A 19,526-nucleotide genomic window follows, 5' to 3' on the forward strand; every position below is an offset into this window, starting at 1 on the left:
AACATTCAAAACCCCAAACGACAATCACTCTTCACTCCCGTCATCATTGGGTGTGTCAAAAACTTTATTTATAAAACCAAATTCACATTCAAAGTGCAGCACAGGGAGGACACTTAGAACAATGTCTTGGTATTTCATATAAAAATAGAGTTTGTAACATTCAGAGCAAACAGAGTATTAAACAAAACCAACAAGACAAGGCACTGGAAGTGTCAAAAAAGCTTCAGGAATATCTCTGTTGGTAGAATACAGACAGTAACAACTCTCTCTCTCCTCCTGTCTCTCTCTCCTCTCTCCTCCTGTCTCTCTCTCTCTCTCCTCCTGTCTCTCTCAGAATCTGTCGGTAGAATACAGACAGTAACAACTCTCTCTCTCCTCTCGTCTCTCTCTCCTCTCTCTCCTCCTGTCTCTCTCTCCTCTCTCCTCCTGTCTCTCTCAGAATCTGTTGGTAGAATACAGACAGTAACAACTCTCTCTCTCCTCTCGTCTCCTCCTGTCTCTCTCTCTCCTCCTGTCTCTCTCTCCTCTCTCCTCCTGTCTCTCTCTCCTCTCTCCTCCTGTCTCTCTCTCTCCTCTCTCCTCCTGTCTCTCTCTCTCCTCCTGTCTCTCTCTCCTCTCTCCTCCTGTCTCTCTCTCCCCTCTCTCCTCCTGTCTCTCTCTCTCCTCTCTCCTCCTGTCTGTCTCTCTCCTCTCTCCTCCTGTCTGTCTCTCCTCTCACCTCCTGTCTCTCTCTCCTCCTATCTCTCTCTCCTCCTGTCTCTCTCTCTCTCCTCCTGTCTCTCTCTCTCTCCTCCTGTCTCTCTCTCTCTCTCCTCCTGCTCTCTCTCTCCTCCTGTCTCTCTCTCTCCTCTCTCCTCCTGTCTGTCTCTCCTCTCACCTCCTGTCTCTCTCTCCTCCTGTCTCTCTCTCTCTCCTCCTGTCTCTCTCTGTAGGAATGGAGCCTGGGGACTCTAGAACACCGACTTATAATTCTGAATTCTAGTAACTATTTTACCTTCCGAGATGTGCACTTCCTAAAGAACGAACTTCTTCAGGACCAAATATCATGCCTTCATACTACCAGTTATGTAAATAAAAGGGAAAGGAAAGGGGGGGATATCTAGTCAGTTGTCCAACTGAATGTATTCAACTGAAATGGTGTCTTCCGCATTTAACCCAAACCCTCTGAATCAGAGGCTGCCTTAATCGACATCCACGTCTTCGGCGCATGGGGAACAGTATCAGGGCTGGGGTCAATTCCATTTCAATTCAGGAACTACAATGAAATTAATATTCTCTTCAATGCATTTCAATTAGGAAAATGTGGAATTTGGTTTACTTTCTGAATGGAATTGAAATTGAGCCTAACCCTGCTAAGTACACCTCTAGAACTCCACAGTTTAACATTTAAAGACACTGTTAAAATAAGAAAAACACAGTCTACATAACTGCTATTTAAATATAGGAAGAAATATAAACAAAGACAAGATACTGAAAAGACAGTTTGAAAATGTAAAGAAAAGACAGCAAGGTGGGTTTTCTGTGTAAACAGCCAAATAGTTAGGCCTACTTACTAGCTGGTCCCCCACCCCTTCCTTCTGGACACAATAAACCCACCCCCATCCCCACTGACTCCTTAATCAAGGTTAGGGGTCAAAGGTTAGAGAGTATTCAGAGTGATCAGCCTGAGATGAACACACATTAACCGTCCAGTACTGCTTCAGTGGTGGTACAGCGGCTTGGGTTGCAGTGGAGAATAGGTTGAGTTCATGAGTCCTGAGGAACCACGTTGAGAAGCTTCTGACAGAACACGGTCAACAAGCCTGCAAGAAAACCAGCTCTACTATTACACCCTTTCATCATCAGCAGTAGTACTAGTAGTAGTACTAGTAGTAGTAGTAGCACAGCAGTAGTGTTAGTAGTAGTACTAGTAGTAGTAGTAGTACAGTAGTAGTAGTAGTAGTAGAAGTAGCACAGCAGTAGTAGTAGTAGTAGTAGTAGTAGTAGTAGTACAGTAGTAGTAGTAGTAGTGTATTTAATTAATCTAGATGTCATCTTGATGTGTACTGTACATGAACCTTGTTAGTAGAAGTGATAGTTTAGTATATTGATGTGTACTGTACATTAACCTTGTTAGTAGAAGTGATAGTTTAGTATATTGATGTGTACTGTACATTAACCTTGTTAGTAGAAGTGATAGTTTAGTATCTTGATGTGTACTGTACATTAACCTTGTTAGTAGAAGTGATAGTTTAGTATATTAATATGTACTGTACATTAACCTTGTTAGTAGAAGTGATAGTTTAGTATATTGATGTGTACTGTACATTAACCTTGTTAGTAGAAGTGATAGTTTAGTATATTAATATGTACTGTACATGAACCTTGTTAGTAGAAGTGATAGTTTAGTATATTGATGTGTACTGTACATTAACCTTGTTAGTAGAAGTGATAGTTTAGTATATTAATATGTACTGTACATTAACCTTGTTAGTAGAAGTGATAGTTTAGTATATTAATGTGTACTGTACATTAACCTTGTTAGTAGAAGTGATAGTTTAGTATATTGATGTGTACTGTACATTAACCTTGTTAGTAGAAGTGATAGTTTAGTATATTGATGTGTACTGTACATTAACCTTGTTAGTAGAAGTGATAGTTTAGTATATTGATGTGTACTGTACATTAACCTTGTTAGTAGAAGTGATAGTTTAGTATATTGATGTGTACTGTACATTAACCTTGTTAGTAGAAGTGATAGTTTAGTATATTGATGTGTACTGTACATTAACCTTGTTAGTAGAAGTGATAGTTTAGTATATTGATGTGTACTGTACATTAACCTTGTTAGTAGAAGTGATAGTTTAGTATATTAATGTGTACTGTACATTAACCTTGTTAGTAGAAGTGATAGTTTAGTGATTTTCTACAGGAAGTGACAGCAGTGTTAAGTTACTCACTGATGCCATTGATGATCCAGCTGGGTTTTTTCTTCCACCAAACACCAAAGAAATAGACGGGTACTCCAGTGGCGATGATACCGAAGCCGATGCCACACTCCACGGGCGTCTTCCAAAATGACACCACAATGAGGAAAACAGACGCTACCACGAAACTCACCGGGAGTAGGAGATTCACCTGGAACACACAACGATGTAGGACCCACAGGAGAATCACACACAGAAATACTTATACAAACGGATACACACACAGACAGACTTACCTTGATGGGTCGCTCCAGTTCAGGTCTCCTGTATCGCAGCCACATCATGCCGATGATGGCCGTGGAGACGCAGAGCCAGTCGAAAAAGCTGAAGAAGTTGATGATAGAGAAGATGTCGCTGGATAATGCATACAGCAACGTCATAATGCACTGAAAGAGTAAGAGAACATACAGCACCGTCACTATGCACTGAGAGAGAACATACAGCACCGTCATAATGCACTGAGAGAGTAAGAGAACATACAGCACCGTCACTATGCACTGAGAGAGAACATACAGCACCGTCATAATGCACTGAGAGAGAACATACAGCACCATCATAATGCACTGAGAGAGAACATACAGCACCGTCATAATGCACTGAGAGAGTAAGAGAACATACAGCACCGTCACTATGCACTGAGAGAGAACATACAGCACCGTCATAATGCACTGAGAGAGAACATACAGCACCGTCATAATGCACTGAGAGAGAACATACAGCACCATCATAATGCACTGAGAGAGAACATACAGCAATGTCATAATGCACAGACAGAGAACATACAGCACCGTCATAATGCACTGAGAAAGTAAGAGAACATACAGCACCGTTTTAATGCACTGAGAGAGTAAGACAACATACAGCACCGTCATTATGTACTGAGAGAGAACATACAGCACCGTCATAATGCACTGAGAGAGAACATACAGCACCGTCATAATGCACTGAGAGAGAACATACAGCACCGTCATAATGCACAGAGAGACAACACACAGCACCGTCATTATGTGCTGAGAGAGAGACAACATACAGCACCGTCAATATGCACTGAGAGAGTAAGAGAACATACAGCACCGTCATAATGCACTGAGAGAGTAAGACAACATACAGCACCGTCATTATGTACTGAGAGACAACATACAGCACCATCATTATGCAATGAGAGAGAACATACAGCACCGTCATAATGCACTGAGAGACAACATACAGCACCGTCATAATGCACTGAGAGAGATAGAACATACAGCACCGTCACTATGCACTGAGAGAGTAAGAGAACATACAGCACCGTCATAATGCACTGAGAGAGAGAGAGACAACATACAGCACCGTCACTATGCACTGAGAGAGACAACATACAGCACCGTCATTATGTACTGAGAGAGTAAGAGAACATACAGCACCGTCACTATGCACTGAGAGAGACAACATACAGCACCATCACTATGCACTGAGAGAGACAACATACAGCACCGTCATTATGTACAGAGAGAGAGAGAGAACATACAGCACCATCACTATGCACAGAGAGAGTAAGAGAACATACAGCACCGTCACTATGCACTGAGAGAGACAACATACAGCACCGTCACTATGCACTGAGAGAGACAACATACAGCACCGTCACTATGCACAGAGAGAGAGACAACATACAGCACCGTCACTATGCACAGAGAGAGTAAGAGAACATACAGCACCGTCACTATGCACAGAGAGAGACAACATACAGCACCGTCACTATGTACTGAGAGAGTAAGAGAACATACAGCACCGTCATTATGTACAGAGAGAGAGAGAACATACAGCACCGTCACTATGCACTGAGAGAGAACATACAGCACCATCACTATGCACAGAGAGAGAGAACATACAGCACCATCACTATGTACTGAGAGAGACAACATACAGCACCGTCACTATGCACTGAGAGAGAAAGAACATACAGCACCGTCAACATGCACAGAGAGAGAGAGAGAACATACAGCACCATCACTATGCACAGAGAGAGAGAGAGAACATACAGCACCGTCACTATGCACTGAGAGAGAGAACATACAGCACCGTCACTATGCACTGAGAGAGACAACATACAGCACCATCACTATGCACAGAGAGAGAGAGAGAGAACATACAGCACCGTCACTATGTACTGAGAGAGACAACATACAGCACCATCACTATGTACTGAGAGAGACAACATACAGCACCGTCACTATGCACTGAGAGAGAGAGAGAACATACAGCACCGTCACTATGTATTGAGAGAGAACATACAGCACTGTCACTATGTACTGAGAGAGAGAGACAACATACAGCACCGTCACTATGTACTGAGAGAGACAACATACAGCACCGTCAGTATGCACTGAGAGAGAGAGACAATATACAGCACTGTCACTATGCACTGAGAGAGACAACATACAGCACCGTCACTATGTATTGAGAGAGAACATACAGCACCGTCACTATGCACAGAGAGAGACAAAATACAGCACCGTCATTATGTACAGAGAGAGAGAGAGAACATACAGCACCCTCACTATGTACTGAGAGAGACAACATACAGCACCGTCAGTATGCACTGAGAGAGACAACATACAGCACCATCACTATGCACTGAGAGAGTAAGAGAACATACAGCACCGTCATAATGCACTGAGAGAGACAACATACAGCACCGTCACTATGCACTGAGAGAGACAACATACAGCACCGTCATTATGTACAGAGAGAGAGAGAACATACAGCACCGTCACTATGCACAGAGAGAGAGAGAACATACAGCACCGTCACTATGTACTGAGAGAGTAAGAGAACATACAGCACCGTCACTATGTACTGAGAGAGTAAGAGAACATACAGCACCGTCACTATGTACTGAGAGAGTAAGAGAACATACAGCACCGTCACTATGCACTGAGAGAGAACATACAGCACCATCACTATGCACAGAGAGAGAGAGAGAGAGAGAACATACAGCACCATCACTATGTACTGAGAGAGACAACATACAGCACCGTCACTATGTACTGAGAGAGACAACATACAGCACCGTCACTATGTATTGAGAGAGAACATACAGCACCGTCACTATGCACTGAGAGACACAACATACAGCACCATCACTATGCCCAGAGAGAGACAAAATACAGCACCGTCATTATGCACTGAGAGAGAGAGACAACATACAGCACCGTCACTATGTACAGAGAGACAACATACAGCACCGTCACTATGTACTGAGAGAGAGAGACAACATACAGCACCGTCACTATGCACTGAGAGAGAGAGAGAGAACATACAGCACCGTCACTATGCACAGAGAGAGAGAACATACAGCACCGTCACTATGCACAGAGAGACAGCACCGTCATTATGTACTGAGAGAGAGAGACAACATACAGCACCGTCACTATGTACAGAGAGAGAGAGAGAGAACATACAGCACCGTCACTATGCACTGAGAGAGAGAGAGAGAGAACATACAGCACCGTCACTATGCACAGAGAGAGAGAGAGAACATACAGCACCGTCACTATGCACAGAGAGACAACATACAGCACCGTCACTATGCACAGAGAGAGAGAACATACAGCACCGTCCCTATGTACTGAGAGAGAGAACATACAGCACCGTCACTATGCACTGAGAGAGAGAGAGAGAACATACAGCACCGTCACTATGCACAGAGAGAGAGAGAGAACATACAGCACCGTCACTATGCACAGAGAGACAACATACAGCACCGTCACTATGCACAGAGAGAGAGAACATACAGCACCGTCCCTATGTACTGAGAGAGAGAACATACAGCACCGTCACTATGTACTGAGAGAGAGAGAGAGAGAGACAACATACAGCACCGTCACTATGTACAGAGAGACAACATACAGCACCGTCACTATGCACTGAGAGAGAGAGACAACATACAGCACCGTCACTATGCACAGTCAAACACTGATTCACACAACAGGCGTCAAACACAGATACACACAACAGGAGTCAAACATTGATTCACACAACAGGAATCAAACACTGATACACACAACAGGAATCAAACACAGATTCACACACCAGGAGTCAAACACTGATACACAACAGGAGTCAAACACTGATTCACACAACAGGAGTCAAACACAGATTCACACACCAGGAGTCAAACACTGATACACAACAGGAGTCAAACACTGATTCACACAACAGGAGTCAAACACTGATTCACACAACAGGAGTCAAACAATTGAGAGGTTAAATAAATAAATATTCATACAGAAGGTTGATAATGACAGGACTCACGGTGAAGATGAGTGAAGGCTGAGGGGTGAGCAGGATCGGGTGGATCATGGACAACAGAATGGGCAGGTGACCTTCTCGTGACCCGACCAAAAACAACCTGACAGAAAGAAAGATGGAGAGAAGTCTATTACAAACAGGTACCCAGTACTGCATGTAAGTTGACCTGTGTGCATTGACTCTAGAAGGTTATATTGTGAGGTGAGTGGGCTGTGAGGTGTGTGTGTGCATATACAGTGTCTTGCGAAAGTATTCACCCGCCTTGGCATTTTTCCTATTTTGTTGCCTTACAACCTGGAATTAAAATGGATTTTGTATCATTTGATTTACACTGGGATTTTTGCCCATTCTTCAAGGCAAAACTGCTCCAGCTCCTTCAAGTTGGATGGGTTCCGCTGGTGTACAGCAATCTTTAAGTCATAGCACAGATTCTCAATTGGATTGAGGTCCGGGCTTTGACTAGACCATTCCAATACATTTACAGCGAGGGAAAAAAGTATTTGATCCCCTGCTGATTTTGTACGTTTGCCCACTGACAAAGAAATGATCAGTCTATAATTTTAATGGTAGGTTTATTTGAACAGTGAGAGACAGAATAACAACAACAAAAAATCCAGAAAAACGCATGTCAAAAATGTTATAAATTGATTTGCATTTTAATGAGGGAAATAAGTATTTGACCCCCTCTCAATCAGAAAGATTTCTGGCTCTCAGGGGTCTTTTATACAGGTAACGAGCTGAGATTAGGAGCACACTCTTAAAGGGAGTGCTCCTAATCTCAGTTTGTTACCTGTATAAAAGACACCTGTCCACAGAAGCAATCAATCAATCAGATTCCAAACTCTCCACCATGGCCAAGACCAAAGAGCTCCCCAAGGATGTCAGGGACAAGATTGTAGACCTACACAAGGCTGGACAAGGCTACACAAGTGTTGCTTTAGCAGTATGCTTAGGGTCATTGTCCTGCTGGAAGGTGAACCTCCGTCCCAGTCTCAAATTTCTGGAAGACTGAAACAGGTTTCCCTCAAGAATTTCCCTGTATTTAGCGCCATCCATCATTCCTTCAATTCTGACCAGTTTCCCAGTCCCTGCCGATGAAAAACATCCCCACAGCATTATCCTTCCACCACCATGCTTAACTGTGGGGATGGTGTTCTTGGGGTGATGAGAGGTGTTGGGTTTGTGCCAGACATAGAGTTTTCCTTGATGGCCAAAAAGCTCAATTTCAATCTCATCTGACCAGAGTACCTTCTTCCATATGTTTGGGGAGTCTCCCACATGTCTTTTGGCGAACACCAAACGTGTTCACTTATTTTTTTCTTGAAGCAATGGCTTTTTTCTGGCCACTCTTCCGTAAAGCCCAAGCTCTATGGAGTGTACAACTTAAAGTGTTCCTATGGACAGATACTCCAATCTCCGCTGTGGAGCTTTGCAGCTCCTTCAGGGTTATCTTTGGTGTCTTTGTTGCCTCTCTGATTAATTCCCTCCTTGCCTGGTCCGTGAGTTTTGGTAGGTGGCCCTCTCTTGGCAGGTTTGTTGTGGGGCATATTCTTTCCATTTTTGAATAATGGATTTAATGGTGCTCAGTGGGATGTTCAAAGTTTCTGATGTTTTTTTACAATCCAACCCTGATCTGTACTTCTCCACAACTTTGTCCCTGACCTGTTTGGAGTGCTCCTTGGTCTTCATAGTGCCGCTTGATTGGTGGTGCCCCTTGCTTAGTGATGTTGCGGACTCTGGGGCCTTTCAGAACAGGTGTATATATACTGCTCAAAAAAATAAAGGGAACACTTAAACAACACATCCTAGATCTGAATGAAAGAAATAATCTTATTAAATACTTTTTTCTTTACATAGTTGAATGTGCTGACAACAAAATCACACAAAAATAATCGATGGAAATCCAATTTATCAACCCATGGAGGTCTGGATTTGGAGTCACACTCTGCCACCTCATCAGGAGCATGCCCAGGCGTTGTAGGGAGGTCATACAGGCACATGGAGGCCACACACACTACTGAGCCTCATTTTGACTTGTTTTAAGGACATTACATCAAAGTTGGATCAGCCTGTAGTGTGGTTTTCCACTTTAATTTTGAGTGTGACTCCAAATCCAGACCTCCATGGGTTGATAAATTGGATTTCCATTGATTATTTTTGTGTGATTTTGTTGTCAGCACATTCAACTATGTAAAGAAAAAAGTATTTAATAAGATTATTTCTTTCATTCAGATCTAGTATGTGTTGTTTAAGTGTTCCCTTTATTTTTTTGAGCAGTATATATACAGTATATATACACACCGGTGGACTTTATTTAACTAATTATGTGACTTCTGAAGGTAATTGATTGCATCAGATCTTATTTAGGGGCTTCACAGCAGAGGGGGTGAAAACATATGCACCCACCACTTTTCCATAAAAATTTAAAACAAAAATTGAAACAAGTATTTTATTTTTTTACTTCAACAATTTTGAATATTTTGTGTATGTCCATTACATGAAATCCAAATAAAAAGACATTTAAATTACAGGTTGTAATAAAACAAAATAGGAAAAATGCCAAGGGGGTGAATACTTTTGCAAGGCACTGTATATGTCTGTGTGTTTAGTTTGTGTGCTAGCGTGTGTGTGTGTGTGTGTGTGTGTGTGCTAGCGTGTGTGTGTGTGTGTGTGTAACTGTGTAGGTTCCGTCCCTCTCTTCGCCCCGACCTGGGCTCGAACCAGGGACCCTTGCACACATCAACAACTGACACCCACGAAGCATCGTTACCCATCGCGCCATAAAAGCCGCGGCCCTTGCGACGCAAGGGGAAACCCTATTTCAAGTCTCAGAGCGAGTGACGTTACTGATTGAAACGCTATTAGCGCGCACCACCGCTAACTAACTAGCCATTTCACATCGGTTACGTGTGTGTGTGTGTGTGTGTGTGTGTGTGTGTGTGTGTGTGTGTGTGTGTGTGTGTGTGTGTGTGTGTGTGTGTGTGTGTGTGTGTGTGTGTGTGTGTGTGTGTGTGTGTGTGTGTGTGTGTGTGTGTGTGTTACCTGGAGGAAGTGAAGAGAGATCCGTTGACGGAGCCGAAACAGGACAGTCCCACAAACACAGGGATGATCCAGGACATGACACCCAGGTGGAAGTTACCAAAGTCCTGCAGGTCACAGTTACTTGGAGTTAGGGGTAGCTGTGTGTGTGTCTGTGTGTGGGTAACGTCATGCTCGTAGTCTCACCACTGCCACGGCCTCTGAAGCCACCATCTCCTCAGGGCTGATGGTGGTGAAGTAGGCCAGGTTAGTAAGGACATACACCACCGTCACCACGGGCAGGGAGAGCATGATGGCACGCGGCAGGTTCCTACACACACACACACACACACACACACACACACACACACACCACACACACACACACACACACACACACACACACACACACACACACACACACACACAAATGAAGCAAGGGTCAAGGAAAGGTCAAACGTAAACTTCCTCCAGGTGACAGGGAGGAGAAAATCTAAAATGTCACCCTAGCATACCGTATAGAGGCGATGGCTGCCGTTTTATGGCCTGACTAACCAACTGTGCTATTTAGTTTGTTACAAATTTTCTACATAACCTATAGTGCACTACTGGTGACTTACTTGTGCGGCTGAATCATCTCTTCTGTGACTAAATTTAAATTATTCCTGTGAAAAAAAAAGACAAAAAAACGTGTTTCACGTAACTGCACTAGAGATGCCAGACAGACAGTAGACCTATACCATTATGAACCACTGTAGTAGAGATGCCAGACAGACAGTAGTCCTATACCATTATGAACCACTGTAGTAGAGATGCCAGACAGACAGTAGTCCTATACCATTATGAACCACTGTAGTAGAGATGCCAGACAGACAGTAGTCCTATACCATTATGAACCACTGTAGTAGAGATGCCAGACAGACAGTAGTCCTATACCATTATGAACCACTGTAGTAGAGATGCCAGACAGACAGTAGTCCTATACCATTATGAACCACTGTAGTAGAGATGCCAGACAGACAGTAGTCCTATACCATTATGAACCACTGTAGTAGAGATGCCAGACAGACAGTAGTCCTATACCATTATGAACCACTGTAGTAGAGATGCCAGACAGACAGTAGTCCTATACCATTATGAACCACTGTAGTAGAGATGCCAGACAGACAGTAGTCCTATACCATTATGAACCACTGTAGTAGAGATGCCAGACAGACAGTAGTCCTATACCATTATGAACCACTGTAGTAGAGATGCCAGACAGACAGTAGTCCTATATCATTATGAACCACTGTAGTAGAGATGCCAGACAGACAGTAGTCCTATACCATTATGAACCACTGTAGTAGAGATGCCAGACAGACAGTAGTCCTATACCATTATGAACCACTGTAGTAGAGATGCCAGACAGACAGTAGTCCTATACCATTATGAACCACTGTAGTAGAGATGCCAGACAGACAGTAGGCCTATACCATTATGAACCACTGTAGTAGAGATGCCAGACAGACAGTAGTCCTATACCATTATGAACCACTGTAGTAGAGATGCCAGACAGACAGTAGTCCTATACCATTATGAACCACTGTAGTAGAGATGCCAGACAGACAGTAGTCCTATACCGTTATGAACCACTGTAGTAGAGATGCCAGACAGACAGTAGTCCTATACCATTATGAACCACTGTAGTAGAGATGCCAGACAGACAGTAGTCCTATACCATTATGAACCACTGTAGTAGAGATGCCAGACAGACAGTAGTCCTATACCATTATGAACCACTGTAGTAGAGATGCCAGACAGACAGTAGTCCTATACCATTATGAACCACTGTAGTAGAGATGCCAGACAGACAGTAGTCCTATATCATTATGAACCACTGTAGTAGAGATGCCAGACAGACAGTAGTCCTATACCATTATGAACCACTGTAGTAGAGATGCCAGACAGACAGTAGTCCTATACCATTATGAACCACTGTAGTAGAGATGCCAGACAGACAGTAGTCCTATACCATTATGAACCACTGTAGTAGAGATGCCAGACAGACAGTAGTCCTATACCATTATGAACCACTGTAGTAGAGATGCCAGACAGACAGTAGTCCTATACCATTATGAACCACTGTAGTAGAGATGCCAGACAGACAGTAGTCCTATACCATTATGAACCACTGTAGTAGAGATGCCAGACAGACAGTAGGCCTATACCATTATGAACCACTGTAGTAGAGATGCCAGACAGACAGTAGTCCTATACCATTATGAACCACTGTAGTAGAGATGCCAGACAGACAGTAGTCCTATACCATTATGAACCACTGTAGTAGAGATGCCAGACAGACAGTAGTCCTATACCGTTATGAACCACTGTAGTAGAGATGCCAGACAGACAGTAGTCCTATACCATTATGAACCACTGTAGTAGAGATGCCAGACAGACAGTAGTCCTATACCATTATGAACCACTGTAGTAGAGATGCCAGACAGACAGTAGGCCTATACCATTATGAACCACTGTAGTAGAGATGCCAGACAGACAGTAGTCCTATACCATTATGAACCACTGTAGTAGAGATGCCAGACAGACAGTAGTCCTATACCATTATGAACCACTGTAGTAGAGATGCCAGACAGACAGTAGTCCTATACCATTATGAACAGCGCTGTATTCATCATGTGTTTGTTTGTTATTTATTCAAACTAGACAGATATTTCAGTGGTTTAAACTGATAATGAATACATAGACACTGGACCAGACTAAGAAGCAGGTAAAGTGTTCTGTAGTCCAGGACTAGGTTTAATCTGGGTGTGAGACATTTATCCCAAACACTAGTTCTGTTCCCTCCTCCCTAACTACCAGCCCTCTCCTCCCTAACTACCAGCCTCCTCCTCCCTAACTACCAGCCTCCTCCTCCCTAACTACCAGCCTCCTTCTCCCTAACTACCAGCCTCCTCCTCCCTAACTACCAACCTCCTCCTCCCTAACTACCAGCCTCCTCCTCCCTAACTACCAGCCTCCTCCTCCCTACCTACCAGCCTCCTCCTCCCTACATACCAGCCTCCTCCTCCCTACCTACCAGCCTCCTCCTCACTACATACCAGCCTACTCCTCCCTACCTACCAGCCTCCTCCTCCCTACATACCAGCCTACTCCTCCCTACCTACCAGCCTCCCCCTCCCTACATATCAGCCTACTCCTCCCTCCCTATCTACCAGCCTCCTCCTCCCTACCTACCAGCTTCCTCCTCCCTACATATCAGCCTACTCCTCCCTACCTACCAGCCTCCTCCTCCCTACATACCAGCCTTCTCCTCCCTACATACCAGCCTCCTCCTCCCTAACTACCAGCCTTCTCCTCCCTACCTACCAGCCTCCTCCTCCCTACATACCAGCCTCCTCCTCCCTACCTACCAGCCTCCTCCCTACCTACCAGCCTACTCCTCCCTACCTACCAGCCTCCTCCTCCCTACTTACCAGCCTCCGTAGGCAAACAGGCCACTGTACAGGGCCAACCCAAAGCTGCCAACGTCCGTCCTTGTCCCTTCGAATGCGTTCTCTGGCCAAAGACGCTCCGTCCCTCCTGAAAAGAGATGAACGTTTGTGAGTGGACTGACAGAAGAAGATATCACTGACAGATTGCAACAAAAACTCTTATTCAAGGCTTCTCTGTGTGTGTATCTGCACTTCAGTCTGTCTGTGTGTTTACTTCTCACCTCTGTGTGTGTATCCAGCACTTCAGCCTGTCTGTGTGTCTACTTCTCACCTCTGCCAATCTGCACAAAGCCGAGGATGATGATGAGCACCAGAGCGAGGAGCTTGGCTGCAGTGAAGACATCCTGGACCCGTGTGGCAGCCTTCACACTCCAGCAGTTTACTGCTGTCAAGAGCACTGGAACACACACACACACACAGACACAGACAGACAGACAGACAGACAGACAGACAGACAGACAGACAGACAGACAGACAGACAGACAGACAGACAGACAGACAGACAGACAGACAGACAGACAGACAGACAGACAGACAGACAGACAGACAGACAGACAGACAGACAGACAGACAGACAGACAGACAGACAGACAGACAGACAGACAGACAGACAGACAGACAGACAGACAGACAGACAGACAGACAGACAGACAGACAGACAGAGGTTTATTCTGCAGGTTAGGGGAGAATTGCTAGCCTGTTGGAAACAGCCTGATCGCTGCGTTCACCATTCTATTTCATGTCACAGTAAAACAGAATGGTGAACACGGACAGTCAGACAGGACAGCTGGTTCCTTCCACCTGGCAAGAATAATTGCTGTCCTAAGGGCATCCGTTTGTAATGTGAGGCGCAGAGTACTACATAGAGCCATGACTTCATGGAACTCTATTCCACATCAGGTAACTGATGCAAGCAGTAGAATCAGATTTATTTATTTATTTATTAAAAACAGGTAAAAATACACCTTATGGAACAGCAGGGACTGTGAAGAAACACACACAGATACAGACACCCACATACACACACACGCAAGCACACACACTCTATACACACGGACATTGTAATATTGTTGTATGGTGGTATTATACATGTTGTATTGTACATTTTGAATTGTAGATACAATTGAAGGTGGAAGTTTAGGTTGGAGTCATTAAAACTCGCTTTTCAACCACTCCACACATTTCTTGTTAACAAACTATAGTTTTGGCAAGTCGGTTAGAACATCTGCTTTGTGCATGACACAAGTAATTTTTCCAACAATTGTTTACAGACAGATTATTTCACTTATAATTCACTGTATCACAAATCCAGTGGGTCAGAAGTTTACATACACGAAGTAGACTGTGCCTTCAAACAGCTTGGAAAATTCCAGAAAATGATGTCATGACTTTAGAAGCTTCTGATAAGCTAATTGACATCATTTGAGTCAATTGGAGGTGTACCTGTGGATGTATTTCAAGGCCTACCTTCAAACTCTGTGCCTCTTTGCTTGACATCATGGGAAAATCAAAAGAAATCAGCCAAAAAAATTGTAGACCTCCACAAGTCTGGTTCATCCTTGGGCGCAATTTCCAAATGCCTGAAGGTACCACGTTCATCTGTACAAACAATAGTATGCAAGTATAAACACCATGGGACCACGCAGCCGTCATACCGCTCAGGAAGGAGACGCGTTCTGTCTCCTAGAGATGAACGTACTTTGGTGCGAATAGTGCAAATCAATCCCAGAACAACAGCAAAGGACCATGTGAAGATGCTGAAGGAAACAGGTACAAAAGTATCTATATCCACAGTAAAACAAGTCCTATATCGACATAACCTGAAAGGCCACTCAGCAAGGAAGAAGTCACTGCTTCAAAACCGCCATAAAGAAGCCAGACTACGGTTTGCAACTGCACATGGGGACAAAGATCGTACTTTTTGGAGAAATGTCCTCTGGTCTGATGAAACAAAAATATAACTGTTTGGCCATAATGACCATCGTTATGTTTGGAGGAAAAAGGGGGAGGCTTGCAAGCCGAAGAACACCATCCCAATCGTGAAGCACGGGGGTGGCAGCATCATGTTGTGGGGGTGCTTTGCTGCAGGAGGGACTGGTGCACTTCACAAAATAGATGGCATCATGAGGGAGGAAAATTATGTGGATATATTGAAGCAACATCTCAAGACATCAGTCAGGAAGTTAAAGCTTGGTCGCAAATGGGTCTTCCAAATCGACAATGACCCCAAGCATTCTTCCAAAGTTGTGGCAAAATGGCTTAAGGACAAAGTCAAGGTATTGGAGTGGCCATCACAAAGCCCTGACCTCAATCCTATAGAAGATTTGTGGGCAGAACTGAAAACGCGTGTGTGAGCAAGGAGGCCTACAAACCTGACTCAGTTACACCAGCTCTGTCAGGAGGAATGGGCCAAAATTCACCCAACTTATTGTGGGAAGCTTGTGGAAGGCTACCTGAAACGTTTGACCCAAGTTAAACAATTTAAAGGCAATGCTACCAAATACTAATTGAGTGTATGTAAACTTCTGACCCACTGGGAATGTGATGAAAGAAATAAAAGATGAAATAAATCATTCTCCCTACTATTATTCTGACGTTTCACATTCTTAAAATAAAGTGGTGATCCTAACTGACCTAAGACAGAGGATTTTTACTAGGATTAAATATTAGGAATTGTGAAAAACTGAGTTTAAGTGTATTTGGCTAAGGTATATGTAAACTTCCGACTTCAACTGTACCTCAATTACCTCTTACCCCTGCACATCGTGGTATCCCGTGTATAAAGCAGAGTTATCGTTACTCATTGCGTATTTATTATTACATGTTTTACTTTTCTATTATTTCTCTACTTTCACTCAGCATTGTTGGTAAGGGCCGCGTAACTAACGTGTTTCACTGTTAGTCTACCAACACCTGCCGTTTACGATGCATGGAATTTGATACGTGTTTCACTGTTAGTCTACCTACACCTGCCGTTTACGATGCATGGAATTTGATACGTGTTTCACTGTTAGTCTACCTACACCTGCCGTTTACGATGCATGGAATTTGATACGTAGCTGATGCAACCAGACAGGAAATATTGGTTTAACAGTGTTTTACTTGCTATATTGTATTTACTTCGCCACCATGGCCTTTTCTTGCCTTTACCTCCCTTATCTCACCTCATTTGCTCACATTGTATATAGACTTATTTTTCTACTGTATTATTGACTGTATGTTTGTTTTACTCCATGTGTAACTCTGTGTTGTTGTATGTGTCAAACTGCTTGCTTTATCTTGGCCAGGTCGCAATTGTAAATGAGAACTCAACTTGCCTACCTGGTTAAATAAAGGTGAAATAAAAAATACATAAAAATAGGTTCATTCAAAGTGTTGAGAGAATATATGTATCTCATAAAGGAAACTGACTTACATATACACTGGCAGGCGATCAATTTAGCTACACGCTCTGGTACTGGAGAGCACGGGAAGACGGGTTTGAGTAAATAAGTAGCAAATACATAAGAAACGATGTACTGAGAAGAAGGGCGGATGATCAGCAGTTCTATCCAGAGTTTTAGGAATGCAGGAAGAGACCCATAGACCTCAAGAATGTAGGCATAATCTCCACCAGATTTGGAGATGGTGGTCCCTAATTCAGCATAGCACAGGGCCCCCACTGTCGAGAACAACCCACAGACTGCCCAAATGATCAACGACAGTCCGACAGAACCAGCTTCCTTCACTACCCCGATGGGTGTCAAGAATATCCCCGAACCGATGACGCTACCCACGATGATAGCAACACCATTCAATAGAGTTATAGATCTTTTCAGTTCAACTGTGTTCTCCCCGGAGATGCTGCCAGTTGGGTTTGTGAACGCACTGCCTTCAATCGGACAAAACTCTTTTTCGTGGACGCCTGATTCCCCCGGGGACTTCGACTGACGTTTCTTCAAACTTAACATGTTGAGAAATATTTCTTCAAACTTCTATTCGTGAATATTGCGAGGTGAAAACCTACATAAAGTTTGCCAGCTAGGTGGTCCTGTACAGTAGCTAGTTAGCTAAACGTTGTAATAGTTAGTGTTGGTGTGGTGATGCAGCGTGGACGTGGAATGGAAGCTAGAATAACTTTACTAGGGGTTTGGAGTAACCGGTTGTTCCGCCACATATTTGAGTCTGCTGAGGATCCTACCAGGCAGAACAAACCTGTGATTTCTGGGAGATCATCAAAAGCAATTCAACGCAGCATGTTTTTTTTGACTCATTCAGCAGTTTTTATCTGATTAAGTACAATACCATAGGAAATGAAAGTTGATTGTCTCTTCTTCCTGTTAATAAGACGCTGGTTGGACATTTTGATAAATAGCCCAATGTCAAAAACAGAGTTTTAACTGTCCAAAACAAGAACGAATATGCACAAACAGTTCGTGATATATTGAAAAGCTAAGCATACAATGTACTATATACACATACATGTGTAACAATAGTCATCACATTACTTGTATTTGGTTTTAAACGAGCACCTTATAAACTGAACACGCACCAAAAACCACGGCAATAATTCACTGATATGGATTAGGGGAGACATCAGGATGTCGGCTACGCGCTGTCGAAACTAACAACTAAAAACACATGGACACTGGATATATTTTCTTCCGTGGTTAGAGAACAACACACCGCTACATTTTGGGTCGCTAAAACGGAAAGAGAAACGCAACACGCACGTATTTGTCCATCACGTTGAAATGAAATGGGCGAGAGAGGAGGAAATGAGGGTGCGCACCCTGTTTAAACTAACACAGCTCAAACAACGGAATCTGGGAATAATGTCCAGGTCATTGGTTAGAAGACAATATGTAGAAGACATTTTTTTAAGTGTTGCATTTTGATTAAAGTGGTTGGCCAACGCGGTAAGTGTAACGCAAAAAAATAAATTGTTAATAACTTTATCGATGTCACCCTGAAATCAACAGAACTGGGGGTTTAAACTAACACCATTCCAAGGCCAAATGGGAACTTGGAAAAACCTATACATGGATGGTTGGATGAGAACTTGTAGAAGGATTCAATCTATATTTTGGCATTTCGGATGTTGAGTTGCAACTTCGGGAGGCTGCCATTATGGGAAAGAGAACAGACCTCTTTTTCTGTTGGTTCAGTTAAACAGCATAAGACATCAACAGTGACAACGATGGGTTGCGATTTAAGTGATAGTTTGAATGTGATCGACTTTTATAGCGGGACTGCTCCGAATATTCCGTGCCATTTCATTAAGTCCCGCGCATCCCCAAATACACTGTACAAAACAACATATATTGATTGATCTGTTTTAAGTCATCTATTTTATGTCATCGTGATGAATATAAACGTTCATACTAACATAGTGGTTAGAGCGTTGGGCTAGTAACCGAAAGGTCGCGGGATCGAATCCCCGAGCTGACATTCTGCCCCTGAACAAGGCAGTTAACCCACTGTTCCCCGGGCGCCGAAGACGTGGATGTCGATGCTGAAGACACATTTCAGTTGAATGCATTCAGTTGTACAACTGACTAGGTATCCCCGCCTTTCCCCTTCGCCAGTCTGAGGTAAAAAGGATGTGTAATTACACAAAATGTTATGTGGTGAAAATACAAGCTTTCCTTCAGAACAACAGATCTATACGTGCTTTATTTCAAAGGGATATTATGTCACAATTTACTGGAATACATTTGTCAACAATATCTGTTGGGAAAAATTATGTTTTTTACCACACAAATACCTGCTTGTT

At 43.4% G+C, this 19,526-nt stretch overlaps 1 protein-coding gene across 1 annotated transcript; it reads right to left on the reverse strand.

Annotated features, from left to right (window-relative positions):
• Nucleotides 1-43: 43 nt before the first annotated feature.
• On the reverse strand, nt 44-18,454 carry LOC106587978 (large neutral amino acids transporter small subunit 1). Its single transcript, XM_082969816.1, has 10 exons — nt 17,187-18,454; nt 14,043-14,168; nt 13,754-13,859; nt 10,898-10,942; nt 10,485-10,608; nt 10,302-10,405; nt 7,263-7,359; nt 3,203-3,352; nt 2,940-3,117; nt 44-1,802 (listed from the first exon to the last, which is right to left on the reverse strand). The coding sequence occupies exons 1-10, from the start codon at nt 17,719-17,721 to the stop codon at nt 1,747-1,749; spliced, it is 1,521 nt and encodes a 506-aa protein (XP_082825942.1). The 5' UTR covers nt 17,722-18,454; the 3' UTR covers nt 44-1,746.
• Between the last annotated feature and the right edge of the window lie 1,072 nt (nt 18,455-19,526).

The sequence above is a fragment of the Salmo salar genome, chromosome 26 (genome assembly GCF_965601325.2).
Source record: "Salmo salar chromosome 26, fSalSal1, whole genome shotgun sequence".
Lineage (NCBI taxonomy): Eukaryota > Metazoa > Chordata > Actinopteri > Salmoniformes > Salmonidae > Salmo > Salmo salar.